Consider the following 14,584-nt stretch of genomic DNA (forward strand, 5'->3'; position numbering starts at 1 on the left):
AGGGGCTCCGCAGAGTGTGTGTGTATGTGTGTGTGTGTGTGTGTGTGTGTGAGTATGGTGGTGGTGGTTTGAAGGGCCTCTGGGAGGGATTTCAAGGGCACACCTTAGGAGAGCTCAAGGAGATTGCTGGGGTCTCTGAGAAGACGTGAGATTTTGAAAAACTGCACCTCAGAGAGGTCCTGAAAAGGGTCTCAGGGTTTACAGTGGTCGTGAGGAGGATGTTAGAAAATTCAGTTAAAAGTAGGTTTAGAAGGGGTGGGGGAAGTTATAGAGAAAAACCATAAATCTTTTCAATTCAGAAGCAATTCTTGGGACATTAGGTGTGGGTTACTAGGAAAGATTTGGGAGTTTTGGAAGGAGCTTTTAGAATGTGGAAGAGTAGTTAGTCCACCATACATTTCATGGAGTCTCTAAGGAAGGTTTCAGGGCACATCAGAGGCTTTCTGAAGGATTTGGGGTCAGAGGTTTTGAGATGTGGGGCTCTGAGTGGAAAAATCTCCAGGGTGATTTTTGGTATATGGGTGAAAGTGAGAGGGAAGTCTGTGGGAGACTGGGGGGCTGTGCCCAGTCTCAAAATCAACCCCTGGGGAAGATTTCGGGAATGTCCGGGTCTGGAAGGGATTTGAGGAAAACCGTGAAGGAGGTTTTCAGGGTTTCAGAGGGAGAAGACACCTGACACATATTGCTGGAATACCCGAGAAGTGGACAGGGGAATATTTCTGTAAAGAGAAGGAAGATGGGGATTTTGGGCACGGTTCTCTGAGGTGAATTTCCAAGACATGGGACAATCTCTGGATAAGCCTGTGGGAATGGAAGGGGTGGGCTCCTGAGAAGACCTGGGTCTGTTGGAGGAGGGATGGCCTGGGGCCTTCAGGGGGTCTCTGAGGTCGCCGGGGACCGCCCTCCAAGGAGGTGTCTGAGGTAGACGGCGGGGTCGATCCCGAGGGTGTGAGGGGGATCTGGAAAGGACGCTTCTGAAGTGGACTGTGAAAGCTATCCGGAGGACCGGAATAGGGGCTCCTCTCAAGGGTCGGGACCCTTCAGGCCCGCGCTCCGAGCCCGCCGCCGCCCGTGGCTCGGGGTCCCTGAGGGGGCGGGGCCGCCCGCGCGGCCTGGGGCGCCCTTAGGTGAGCCCCGAGCGCCCAGACCCGCCGCTGCCCCGGAACCGCCCAACTCTGCCCGCGACTCACCGCCTCGGCCGCCGCCGCCTCCGCTCGGGCCTCCTCAGGCCACCGCCACAGCCGTCGCCCCCTCTCCAGCCCGCGAGCTCCCCTCCCTCCTCCCTCACCGACCACCGCCGCCGCCACTGCCGCCGTCGCGCTGCGTCACCGCGCCGTGCGTCACCGCCCCTGGCCCCGCCCCGGCGGAGCTGCCGCGCGCCAGCATTAGCAGACACCGCAGTGACGAATCGCACACCACCAACGGGCGGCGAGGGCAGCGGGAAGGGCGGGCAGTGAGCGCAGAGGAAGGCCGGGTCCAGGAGGCGAGGAGAGCGACGGGGGCTGGATAAGGGCCAGGAGGTCCGCCCCTTGCTCCGTGGGATTGGTCGATCCCGGGGCTGTCGGTCAGGAGGGAAAGGGGCGGGGCGCGCGCAACGTTGCTACGGGCAACGGGCCCGGCGGAGTCCAGCATTGGGCCTCCTGGCCCGCAGGGGGCAGTCTCGTGCGCACATAGCTCAACGGCCTCGCGCTAAGTCACAATTCTTCATTCTGGCGTTCAAAGCCAGCTGCCCACCTCTTGATGAGCCCCGCCTAAAGCCCTGGCCCGTCGGTGCACTAGACTGTCCAGGTTGGCGCTCAGGCTTTTGGAGTCTCTGCTTTCTCAGCACACCCCCATCTGAGCCTGTAGCTTACTCTCTCAAATGGAATAGGATTGAAAGAGACGATGCATGGAAAGCGCTGGGCACAAAGGAAACCATCAATAAATGGGATTTTTTGCTCCTGCTGTTGTTATCTGTTGGTTCATTCACGAACTTCCCTGGCTCGGGGTGAACTTAGAATCGGGGTATTCGCTCAGAAGGCCCTCAGATGACTGAGACGTGGCTTGTTAGAAGAACTCAGTAAATGCAGTGGAGGTGTAGAGTTCAAGACAGAGTGGTGGGACATGAGCTGCAGCCAGATGTTTGGCCACTTGAGGGAGTTTGGACTTGTCTCTTGGGCACTTACGGAGCCGTGGAAAGGCTTCGAGCTGGGAAGAGTCACGGTGAGTTGGGGGTTTGGAAGATGTCTCTGGCTTATGTATTAGAGGGAAGAGAAAGGGGGGCCGTGAGTAAAAGGAATCATCAAAGATGGGAAAGGGGCGTTTGCACCAGAGTGGAACCGTGGGAAGGGGAGGAAGTACGGGTGGGAGAAAAGCCCAGGATGCTGAACTAGCTGGCCCTTTCTGGGGCTGGCTGGCTGCAGACGGCAAGAGGGGGATATCTAATGTAAGGCCCTCTGGCTGGGAGATAGGGAGATTGGGGGGTATTTCTGAGAAGGAGACCCAGGAAAGATACAGGTTTTGAAGATTCTGAGCCCAGTGTGGGCCACCCAGCAGCAGGGTCCAGGAGTCTGCGCAGCCCCTGTGTCCGGAGCTTAAGAGAGAAATTGGGCTGGAAACCAAGATCTGAGGATCATCAAAGATGGTAATTGAAGCTGTGGGAATTAGTGACCTAGCCTGGGGAGGGTATGAGGGATATGAATGGAGACAGGGACACTGAGAAAAAAGGGAACATGGAAGATTTGAGCAAAGAAATGGACAACGATTTCTTGAGAAGGAGCAGCAGAGAGGAGGGAAACGAGGAAAGTGTGGCATCATGGATGCTGTGTGGAAAGGCCATTTCAAGCCAGGGTGGGGGATGGCACAAACTCCGTCTACTAGCCCCTACATTGAGGCAAAAACTTTCACATCATATAGAGTGATTGTGCTCCATGGATGCTGCTTTATTTACTCATTTAACAGTTTTTCTTATGTACCTAATACAAGGGAGACCCAAAAACCTGCTGGAATTTTCTAGTGCGCAGGCCCTTTGTAGAACAGGCTTCCCCTGCTAGGTGAGTGTTCTAGGAACCCATATGCACCAGTGTACCAACTGTATTGTTGTGAGAGGCAGTGTTTGGCCTCTGGGAGCTTTTTTTTTTGAAGGCTCTTCAACGCATTTTCTCATTTCATGATGGTGATTTATAAGCGCACCTGCCAACACTGCACTGAGGTTTTATTTTTATTTTTATTTTTATTTTTATTTTCATTTATTTGTCTTTAGAGGGGAAGGGAAGAAGAGAGGAAGAGAAACATCAATGTATGGTTGCTTCTCATGCATCCCCTGCTGGGAACTGGCCCCTGCCAGGACCTGGCCTGCAACCCAGGCATGTGCCCTGACTGGGAATCGAACCGCGATCTTCTGGTTTGCAGGCCCACGCTCAATGCACTGAGTTTTTACGAGAAATGAGTTTTTGACGAGAAACAGCATGACCTCCTTGCCCCACCCTCCCTATTCACCCAGTCTCACCCCAAGTGACGTTTTTTGTTTCCCTGGATGAAAAAAGTCCTCACAGGGAAACGTTTTGCCGAAGTGGAAGGGGTGAAACAAAAATGGCAGAAGTACTAAAAGGCATCAAAATCGACAAGTTCAAAAACTTTTGAGCAGTAGAAAAAACCATCTCAATAGGTGTATTACATCAAATGGAGAGTACTTGGAGCGTGACTGAAGTTTAAACATGTAAGAATACAAAATTTTTAATAAATTCTGTGTTTTGGGGTGTCCCCCTCCTTGTATGTGCATGCACTGCTCAAGTTACTGGAATTTCATCAATGAAGAATGCAGACAAAGCTTATCTGTCTTCATGAAGCCCACATTCCTGGGGAGGGGCACAAACAATAAACATGATCTAACATGGTGATAAGTACTGTGGAGAAAAATGAAACAAGCTGAGGGGATGGAGAAATGGGGTCAGTACTATTTTAGCAAAAGAGCTTTCACCAGGTGGGATTTGAACAGAAATCTGAAGGAATGAAGGGGTGAACCATGAGGGAAAGAGGGTTCCTGAAAGAGGGAATGGCAAGTGCAAAGGCCCAGGGGCAGGATCATTCACAGAAACACAAAGGCTAATGCAACTGAAGTGAGCAAAGAGGTGAAAGACAGGGTCCAAGAGGTAGTGGAGGAGTGGTAAAGGCAGATAATTTTTTAAAAGGTTATTTTTAGAGGGGAAGGGAGGAAGAAAGGGAAACACTAATGTGTGGTTGCCTCTCATGCACCCCCAGTGGGGACCTGGCCCACACCCCAGACATGTGCCCTGACTGGGAATCAAACCAGTGACCCCTTGGTTTGTGAGCTGGCACTCAATCCACTGAGCACACCAGCCAGGGCTGTATAATTTAATTCTAAAGACCACTGTAAGGACGTTTGCTTTTACCCCAATAATAGGATTAGCCGTGGGAGGGTTTTGAGAGGAGATATGTCAACTGACTTGGGTTTTACTAGGGTCTCTCTGGTACTCCCATGAAGAATAGAGTGTGGGGAGAGGGGAGCAAGGAAACAGTGTGGAGGAGAGAGAGAGAAAGGAGGGGACTTCTCTCTCCTTGAAGTGTTCAGGAAGGACATGAAGGTGTCAGGACTAGGGTGTGGGCTATAGTGGGGGAGAAGTGGGCAGGTTCTGGTTCCCTTTACAAAGTCTGAGCTGATGTATGTTGTCAAAGGAAAGAGCAGGGTGAAGGATGGCTCCAGGGCATTCAGGTGGAGATGTCGCGTTGGCCACTGGATGTGAGTCTAGCGTTCAGGGAGATGCCCAGTGGACAAACAAGGTAGCTCTTATGAATGGCAAGAGACTGATGGGATCAGAAATAGAGGAAGGTAGATGGAAAAGAGGAGAGGACCAAGGACTGAGACCTGGGACCCCACTGTCAAAATGAGGAGCAGCTAGAGGAGTCAGAGGAAAACCTGGTGAGGGTGGTGTCCCGAAAGCAAAGTGAAAAATGTTTCAGAGTGCAGGGAGCAATGGATGGTGTCAGGTGGAGAATTAGAATTGGCCATCAGGCCTAGCACCATACAGGTCACACTGGTGGCCCTGTTGGTGGGGAGGGACGGGAGTGAGAGTCTGCTGGGCAGAGGAGAAGGAAATTGGGAGGGCAAATTGGAGGTAGGCAGTGTAAACGATGTTTTTGAGAAGCTTTGCTGAAAAGGGAAGGAAATGAATGGGCAGTGGCTGCGCAGGAGATAGGGTTTTTAGTTTTTTTTTTAAATTGTATTTACTTATCTTTAGAGGGGAAGGGAAGGAGAGAAATATCAATGTATGGTTGCCTCTCGTGAGTTCCCTGCGGGGAACTGGCCTGCAACCCAGGCATGTGACCTGACTGGGAATTGAACCGCGATCCTGTGGTTCACAGGCCTGCGCTCAATTCACTGAGCTACACCAGACAGGGCGGTTTTTAGTTTTTAAGGTGGAAGAAATAACACTGCCTATATGAGGAAAAGATCCAGTGGAGATAGGAATGTGGCTGACGTAGGGAGAGGGGGAACAGCTGCAGCGACGCCCTTGACTAGGTCATGGTGGGATCCAGTGCGGAGAAGAGGGGTCAACAAAGGCTTGTTGTCCACCACGGAGGGAAGAAGCTGTTATGAGCCTGGAATCTGCAACAATGCTCTTGTTTGCTTGTATTTTCTCACTGAAATACATGGGGCTTTCCTATAAACTACTTCTTTTTCATTTCTCCTTTATATGGCACTTAGAACATTATATTGATTTTTCAAAAAATTTATGTGTATAAGTAGGGTACATTATTTAGGAATTTCATCTCAGGATGAGACAGGAAGTAATACAAAATGCTCTTCATAAAAAGGGGGTACTGGTTTGACAAGACGAACACCGTTGTTGTAGGTCCCATTATAAAGCCTATGAGGCCAAACAACTTCAAGGAAAAAAAAATCACCATTATCCCGCTGCTGTGGTGTCTGTCTCCTCTCTCTCTTCTCCATTTCTCCATCAACACAATAGGTGGTAGTTTGACCAGCAACTCCCCTTTTTGGCTCTAGAGTTTTAATATTCTAGTTGGGGGGAAATCCAGGAAGGCTTCCTGGGGGAGGGGAGATACCTACTGTGTATTGAACATGTCCACCATGCCTGGAGACATGTGAAGTTATTTTATCTTCACAGTAATCCTGAATCAGAGGTGTAAAGTTACTTAGCTGGGGTCACACAGCAAGGCAGCAGTCAAACCCCAGTCTAGGTGACTGCAAAGGCTGGGAGGTCCTGTAGATAAGGGGAAGGAAGGAGGGGGAGGAGTCCTCTGCAACAGTTGTCCTAGAATGGGCATAAACAGGATGTGGTGTTGGATAAAACCTTTCCCCTACCCTACACCCCGCCCTCCTTCCCCCAGCCCTGGTCCCCACCCCTAAAAGACAGCGGAACTGAGAAAGAAGAAGCCTGTGGACAGAAAAGTCATGGTCTGAGGGTCAGGGGTCGTATGGGTGGGTCTGGGGCTGGTAGGGTGCCTGAGTGAAGGTCAGGCTGTGGGTTGGAGGTCAGAGGCTGGGAAGTCCCCCACTGTGGCAAAGGACCAGGCTGGGGGAAGCAAGACTGTAGTTCCGGGTTTAGTCCCAGGCAAGCATCCCTGGGGCTCCTCGGCTGTTGTCCAAGGGTGCCCTCGGGAGGGCTGGAGCCTGGCCTCTGCTCTGCAACCCGTGTGTGTGCTCTCGTGAGGGGCAGCATCTGCTTGGGGAAAGGATGCCTTTTCCTCCTGTGCACAAAGGTCTTGTATGGGCTATCAAGGCATTTCTCATTAGTAGATGGAGAAACTGAGGCTTGGGCAGGGGGCGGGGGCGGGGGCTGAGGCCAGGCCAGCTCACCTCTTTTTGGGTTCTGCTGTAGTCTGACTCCCTGGTGGTGTGCGAGGTGGACCCAGAGCTAAAGGAAAAGCTGAGGCAATTTCGCTTTCGGAAAGAGACAGACAATGCAGCCATAATAAGTGAGTGTCATTTTCCCCTGTGGAAGGACAGGAGGGCGGTGGGGACCAATGGGGAGGGCTGGCTAGAGTCACTGAGTTGGAAGGGGTGTCCTGACCCCTGTGTGCCCTCCCTCCCCAGTGAAGGTGGACAAGGACCGGCAGATGGTGGTGCTGGAGGAAGAATTTCAGGTGAGGGGTGGATGGGGCCTCCAAGAAGCACAGGGTGGGAGTGGGAGGCCCAAGGGTCTGGAACTGATATTAAGAACCTGGCATTGGGAGTCAGACAGAACTGGAGGTCAAGTCCCAGCTCAGCTGGGACCCTAGGCAAGAGACGTTGCCCGTATGGCAACGTGAAGGGTACTAACCTCATAGGGTTTGTAGATTCAATGATTTAATGTTTGTAATGGGTTTAGAAGAAGGCTTGGCACTTAGCATATACTCAATAAAATGATAATGCTGGTAATAATACTTTATTGGCACTTAAATGAAAGAATTTCCAGATAAATTAACAAAGAGCTAGTGGAAATCCTTTATAAAAGGGTAGACCTCACCCTCGTTTGGACTCCCTGTATCAGTAATATTTGGATGATAATGAGGCTTACTTCACAGTGTTGTGATAAGGATTTGCGGGTAGTGGATATGGAGACTGAGGCTGTTTGACGGGGGAGGGGGATTGGCCAGGCGCTAGGGTCCCTCCCTCAGGTCTTCTGAAAGAGGGTATAATGAAGCGGTTATGATTTAAACCCAGATTCAAGTTTGAACTCCTCTGCTCAGAGCTACTGTGCATCTTAGGCAAGTGTCTTAATACCTTTGGGCCTCAGCTTGCTCACCTGTAAAGCAGGGATAATAACAGGACTTAGCCCACAGGCCGGTGGGAGAGCGCCATGAGTTAACCCATGTGTGTTACTTAGACCAGTGTCTTGGTACATAGTAAATGCATGCTTAATGGCAGTATTTTCTTTTCTTCTGGTTCCCCCTACCCCCCAGAACATTTCTCCAGAGGAACTGAAAATGGAGTTGCCAGAGAGACAGCCAAGGTACCCTGGGGGAAGGAACAAGGAACGGGAGGCTCTGGCCACCGGGAGAGGGGTGATGATGGAGGTGGAGACTGAGGGTCTGCTTGGGATCTCTGGGTTTGCCAAGAGTTCTTACCCTAGGACTTTTTGTACAATAGACTCATATCTTATTGCAGAATTTTACACTGATAATCATATGTGACATTAGAGCATGCTTTTTTAAAAAAGAGATTTTACTTATTTTTAGAGAGGGGAAGGGAGGGAGGAAGAGAGGCAGAGAAACATCAATGTGTGGTTGTCTCCTGTACGCCCTCAACGGTGGACCCGGCCCACAACCCAGGCATGTGCCCTGACTGGGAATAGAACTGGCAGCCCTTTGGTTCGCAGGCAGACAATCAAGCCACTGAGCCACACCAGCTAGGGCTAGAGCTTGCTTTTTTAAAATACAAACTTTTTCAGGTTTTGGCCTTAACATTGCACTTGCTTCATGAAAAAAAGAAAGAAAGAAAGAAAGAAATCCCTCTTTTTTTAATGCTGGGCAATACTTTGGGCAAAAAAGAAATGAGGTGACTTAACGATTTGGGAGCGTCCCCTGTGAAGCTGCATGAGCCTGGTGCTTTTTGGGTGTGGAGGAGCTCTTTTTTTTTAAACTTAAAAAAAAAAGATTTTTGCCCTGGCTGGCGTAGCTCAGTGGATTGAGCGTGGGCCTGAGAACCACACGATTGCGGTTCGATTCCCAGGCAGGGCACATGCCTGGGTTGCAGGCCAGTTCCCAGCTGGGTACGCATGAGAGGCAACCATACGTTGATATTTCTCTCCCTCTCTCCTTCCTTTCCCCTCTAAAGATAAATAAATAAAATATTTTAAAAAGATTTTATTTATTTTTAGAGAGAGGAAGGGAGGGAGAAAGAGAGGGAGAGAAACATTCATGTGAGAAAGAAACATCCATCAGTTGTCTCTCTTATGCACCCTGACCGGGACCAAACCCACAACAGGTCTGTGCCCTGACCCGGAATCGAACCAGCCACATTTCACTTTGTGGGACGACACCCCACCAACTGAGTCACACTGGTCAGGGCTAGAGGACCTCTTTGATACTTTTATGGTAACTGGTCTGTTTAGATTTTCCATCTTGCCAGGGATGAATTTTGGGTGCTGAGGATTCTGAGTCTCCGTCCCGTCCGGAACCAGCTCCGTCCGCAGGGCCCCCCACGCAGAAGGGAACCTCGAACGTGGGAGATAATGCTCTGCAGCTGCCTGCTGCCTGGAGATTCTTTACAGTTTTATTTTTGAATTAATGTTGTGTGTGGATTCTTCTGGGACAACAGAGCATGTGCGGGGCTTGGACCCTCCCTTGGCTCACATGCCCACCCACCTCTGGCCCTGGACCGGTTCCCTGTATTGCCCAGTGATGGCTGCTGCCCTCTGTCCCAGGCAGGGCGCTTGAGTGCAGATTCATGGAAGGTCAGGGTCAGAAACCCCCAGAATGACCAGTTCCAGGGTGTGCTTGTAAGCATGTGCACTCCCCCTTCAAAAGTCCCCATGTCCAAGACAGCAGAGCCAAGACAGGCGGAAGAAAGGGGAAAGCATCTCTTCTGCCTTTTGAACAAGAGGCCCCAAATTTCCATGTTGCACTGAGCTTGGCAAGTTGCGTAGTGGAGCCTGGTCTCAGCCCAGGGTTCTAGAGCGCATAGTGGCTGAGTACTTACAGTCTAGCACCAAATTTCCGGGGTTCAAATCTACCCATGAGCCTTGGGGGCAAGTGACTTCGCCTCTCTGGGCCTCAGTTTCCCCAGAAACTGCATAGTGGCTGAGTACTTACAGTCTAGCACCAAATTTCCGGGGTTCAAATCTACCCATGAGCCTTGGGGGCAAGTGACTTCGCCTCTCTGGGCCTCAGGTTCCCCATCTGTAGTATGGGGATAGTGAGAGCACCCACGTCATAAGGTTGTTGTGTGTCAAATCAGCACCGACTATTTTTGGACGCCATTTTTTCTTTTTAAAATGTTTTTATTGAGGCATACTTGACATATAACATTACTGTATATGTCATTACTGTTTCAGGTGCACAGCATAATGATTTGATATTTGTATACATTGCCAAACGATCAGCACAATAAGGCTTGTTAATATCTGTCACCACACATTTTTTTTTCTTGGGAGGACTTTTAAGGTCTATTTTCTTAGCCACCTTCACATATGCAATGCAGTACTGTTTTTTTTTTAAAGATTTTATTTATTTATCTTTAGAGGGGAAGGGAAGGAGAGAGGGAGAGAAATATCAATGTATGGTTGCCTCTCATGCATCCGCTGCCAGGAACCGGGAACTGGGAACTGGCCTGCAACCCAGGCATGTGCCCTGACTGGTAATCGAACCGCGATCGTGTGGTTCGCAGGCCCGGCAATGCAGTATTGTTAATTATAGCCAGCATGCTGTACATTAGATCTCCATGACTTATTTATTTTAGAACAGGATTTTTGTACCTTTTGACCCCGTTCACCTATTTTGCCCACCACGAACCTGTTCCCTGTATCTATGAGCTTGGCTGTTTGTTTGTTTCTGTTTTGTTTTTTCAAAATTCCATATTTAAGTGAGATCATATGGTATTTGTCTTTCTCTGACTTATTTCATTTGGTATAAGGCCCTCGAGATTCCAATTTTTTTAATGTCAGAATTTTATATATATATAGTGGAATTGCTGGATAATATGGTAGTTCTATCTAGCACTTAGTATCATTGTTTTTTGTCTCTTCTTTTTTTAAAAAATATTTTATTTATTTATCTTTAGAGGGGAAGGGAAGGAGAGAAATATCAATGTATAGTTGCCTCTCGTGAGTCCCCTGCTGGGAACTGGCCTGCAACCCAGGCATGTGCCCTGACTGGTATGGTTCTCAGGCCCGCACTCAATCCGCTGAGCTACACCAGCCAGGGCTGTCATTTTTAATCAGTTACTGTTTTTGAGGTCAGTACCTTCAGTCTCAGTTGTTAACCCTAGGTTGTTAGACTCAGGCAGATTTCAAGGTTGTAGACTCAGGGAATGGGCATTGGCCTGGGCTCCAGGCTGAAGTCCTGAGTCTGAATTCCTTTCACTGGTGTAGGTTCGTGGTTTACAGCTACAAGTATGTGCATGCAGACGGCCGAGTGTCCTACCCCTTGTGTTTCATCTTCTCCAGCCCTGTGGGTGAGACACAGCTCTACCCATCCTGAGAACACGGTCTTAGATTCTGTGTGGGGGTGTGTGTGTGTAAGAGTGTGTTTGCGAGTGCAGTATGTGTGAAAGCGTGTGTGTGACTTGGTAAGAACGTGAGTGAGTGGAGTATGTGGTGTCTGAATACGGGGAGGGCAGTGGGACGGAAGTTGGGGGCTTAGATTCCTCAAGAACCTACCCATCCTTCTGGGTCCTGAGACGTGTAAGTAAACCCATCTTTTCCTCATACCCAGAAACTCCTGCCTGGCCCATCATAAACCATCTCAAGGGCCCCTTAGAATAATCTCAAGCCCCTAGACAAAACTGGAAACTGAGACTCCTTAGAACAGCTCCTAGGACCCTTAGAAGACTCCAGGGCCTGCAGAACATCACTGGAGCCTTAGAGAACACCCCAGGGTCCCCCAGTTACGCTCCCTTCTCTTCTTTTTCATGCAGGCTGCAAGCCCGAACAACAGATGATGTATGCAGGCAGTAAAAACAGACTGGTACAAACGGCAGAGCTCACAAAGGTCTGGGCCTGGGGCTGAGGTTCCCACAGTGTTAGGGAGGAGGGGTCTTGGAGTCTAGGCTTCTGGGTCTGAGGGCAGAGGAGGTTCAGGGGCTGGATTCCTGGGCCTGAGGGAGGAGGGGTCTGGGGGCCTGGACTCCTGGTATGAGGGAGGAAGGGGCTGGAGTCCTTGCTATCTCAGTTCCTGAGTGGATTATAATGAGAACACTCCCTGCCCAGGTGTTTGAAATCCGCACCACTGATGACCTCACCGAGGCCTGGCTCCAAGAGAAGTTGTCCTTTTTCCGTTGATCTCTGGGCTGGGGAAGATGAGTTCCTGGTGTCTGAGTCCCCAAAGTAACTGGGGACTCTGACTCCTAGGATCTGAACATTCAAGACCCTAAAGAAATTAAAATACAAGAACTAGAGACCTGTTGTGTGGCTCGGTTTCTGTTTCTCATTTTGGGCGCTATTGACAGTCCCTGCAGTACCAGCCTTCGGCCAGCAGAGGGCAGGCAGACCAAGTGGATACCCACTGAATTCCAGGAGGGTACTTCTCTGAAAAGAAGCCTGTGGGGTTTCCTGGAGGGTATGGGGGAGTCCCGGTCTCCTGGAGGAATTGGAGAAATATTTGAACTCATGGAGGGGCCACTCCAAAGAGGAACAAGGATCCCTAGGTTCCTGCGAGTCAAGGAGGCAGAATGCCTGTTTCCCCTCTTCCCTTCCCATCCCAGCTCTAGGGACTAGCAGGCAGTACCTTGCACCAATTGCTACTTTTCTCGGACCCGAAGCAAAAAGAATTTAAAGGCCGAAAAGTTGTTGAAATATCAAACTTAATTGCTTCAGGGGCTCAGGAGTTGCCGGGGTGGGTGGTTTGGGTGGTTGTGTAGACCTGAGGTCCGAGGGCTGGGGAAGACAAGGAGGATCCACGATCCTTAGTGGGCCCCTGAGGGGTATGAAGTCGAGGGAGGAGGAAAGGGGCATCCTACCTGTCCCTGTCCGGAGAGTCTTCTTTCTTCTGGCATCTCTGGGCATTTGATTCCCTCAGGCTCTTTGTTTCTCATCTCTGAGGGACATTGATTGAGCATCAACAGTGTTCTGAGCTCTGAAAATTCTGATACATACAGGTCTTCACAGAGATAAATCACTCTTTTGTTGTGTCTCCGGGTCTCAGCTCCTCTCTCAACCCCCAGATTCAGGAATCTAGGAGCTCCACCCCCCCCCCCCCCCTTTCCAGGTTCCCTTTGGAGAGGTGGCTGTTGCCATGGTAACAGTGGTACTGACCTCAGGCCTGGGCTGCCCCTCACTAGCTCCAGTCCTTCCCTAGCCCTCCCAGCCAGAACCACCTCACTCTGCTGGGGACAGGAAAGGTCATTCAATTAAGAGGTCAAGCAATTTCTGGCCTGCAGAGGTCAGAGAGGCAAAAAAGACTTGTTCAAGGTTGTGCGCTTACATGATAAAATTAATAATAGCTAACCCTCTGACTGAGGGCTTCCTAGGTGCCAGGCACTTCTAAAAGTATTTTACAGGTATTAACTCATTTAATCCTTACACTACCCCATGAAGAAGGTACATTATCCGCTACGGGCGAAGAAACAGGAACTAAACATGGTTGCCTTAAGTCCCACAGCTAGGATTCTGTAGCGTTAGAACTTTTACCTAAGGCTATTCTGTGGCCAGTGGCCAGTCCCTCTCTTAGGCAGGGGATTAAGGGAACCGTCTCCTCTTCCTCCTCTCCCACCTAGTTCTACCTCCTCCCCAGTTGTTGAACTTTTGTCGGCATCCAGGCTTATGATTGCAAGCAATCCAATCAGAAAGAGGCGTGTGCACGGAGTTGCCCAATCAGGAGCAGGAAGTTTGGAAAGCAAGGACCAATCAGAGAGTGACTCTGAGGGAGCAGCTCAATGCAGAGTAGGTTTGACAAGAAGTATTATGGAGAGACCAATCAGAGAAGCCAGAACAGAATACACTATCCAATAAAAAGTCAGCACGTTGGGGTGTGGCTTTGGGTTTGGGGCCACTCCTTCCAGGGGCGGTACAAACCAGGGACTGCCTCCCCTCTTTTCACCAACCTCTCCCCTCTAGGGTCCCACAGACCCAGGCTCCCTAATTTTTGAGTCCTGGTGCTAGGCTTTCCTGAGCACTTCTCGGAGCTAACCTAGAATATAAGCAGGGCTTAGGTCGCAAAGGTGGAGACTGCATTTTAGGCAGAGCTGAGTGAGAGTGGAGCTCTGACAGGAGGGCCCAGTGTCTGGGCGGGAAAACTGGCTGCTTAGGGGGTGGAGCCTAAAATAGAAGGGTGGGGCTTTTGCTGAGAAGGGGCAGGGGTACAGCTAGCTAAAGAAGTCTGAATACAGTCCAGTCCTGGCTGGTGTGGTTTAGTGGATTGAGTGCCGGTTTTCCAACCAAAGGTCGTCGGTTTGATTCCAAGTGAGGTCATGTGCCTGAGTTGGTCCCCAGTAGGGGGTGCACTAGAGGCAACCACACATTGATGTTTCTCTGACTCTCTCCCTCCCTTCCCTCTGTCTATAAATAAAATCTTTTTTAAAAGTCTGAATATTATACATTTTAAGATGGTGTCTATGGTGTGGGGCTTAGGCTTCAGGGTGGGACCTAGAACCGAGAGGCTTTGCTTAGGTCAGATAAGGCTGGGGTTTTTGCTTTTGGTTGGAGTCTTAGAGATGGGGTTGAGGGGCAACTGTTAAATTGTGAAAGAATGAGATAGGTCGAGGGCAGAAATTAGGACCCTTGGGAAATAATCACACTATCTACTTCCACTGGTTGCCCTCTTTTCCAGGTCAACTCACACCCCCTGACCTTACGGGGCACAGCCCAGCTGCTGGCTTATAGCCCTCCCCTTCTAATGACCTCAGGCTCTGCGAGCATGCGCGTTCCTCAGTGCGGTCTCTACAGTGAGCCCGTAGTAGACTGGCCCCCAGGTCCTTTCCCCAAGA

At 50.2% G+C, this 14,584-nt stretch overlaps 2 protein-coding genes across 6 annotated transcripts in view; one reads left to right on the forward strand and one right to left on the reverse strand.

The window, feature by feature from the left end:
* SAMD4B (sterile alpha motif domain containing 4B) overlaps positions 1-1,291 on the reverse strand; it is a 42,452-nt gene extending 41,161 nt beyond the window's left edge. The window contains exon 1 of one of the 2 annotated variants that reach the window (XM_037047517.1): positions 1,191-1,291. The gene's annotated coding sequence lies outside the window, so the exon portion shown is untranslated. The remainder of the gene's footprint in view (positions 1-1,190) is intronic. The other variant, XM_037047516.1, reaches the window with a different exon arrangement.
* A 5,024-nt stretch (positions 1,292-6,315) lies between these two features.
* On the forward strand, positions 6,316-12,058 carry GMFG (glia maturation factor gamma). 4 transcript variants are annotated; one of them, XM_037047522.1, is made up of 7 exons: positions 6,316-6,418; positions 6,843-6,939; positions 7,058-7,107; positions 7,906-7,955; positions 11,034-11,116; positions 11,579-11,652; positions 11,871-12,058. In XM_037047522.1, exons 1-7 carry the CDS (start codon positions 6,416-6,418, stop codon positions 11,940-11,942), a joined length of 429 nt encoding a protein of 142 aa, XP_036903417.1. In that variant the 5' UTR covers positions 6,316-6,415; the 3' UTR covers positions 11,943-12,058. The 4 variants fall into 4 exon arrangements, with proteins under 4 accessions (XP_036903417.1, XP_036903419.1, XP_036903418.1 ...); XM_037047523.1 differs by having other exon boundaries at positions 6,348-6,442; XM_037047525.1 differs by lacking the exon at positions 6,316-6,418 and adding an exon at positions 6,700-6,723.
* The last annotated feature ends 2,526 nt before the right edge of the window (positions 12,059-14,584 follow it).

This window comes from Sturnira hondurensis, unplaced genomic scaffold (genome assembly GCF_014824575.4).
Source record: "Sturnira hondurensis isolate 20B ecotype Veracruz unplaced genomic scaffold, ASM1482457v3 Scaffold0005791, whole genome shotgun sequence".
NCBI classification, from domain to species: Eukaryota; Metazoa; Chordata; class Mammalia; order Chiroptera; family Phyllostomidae; genus Sturnira; species Sturnira hondurensis.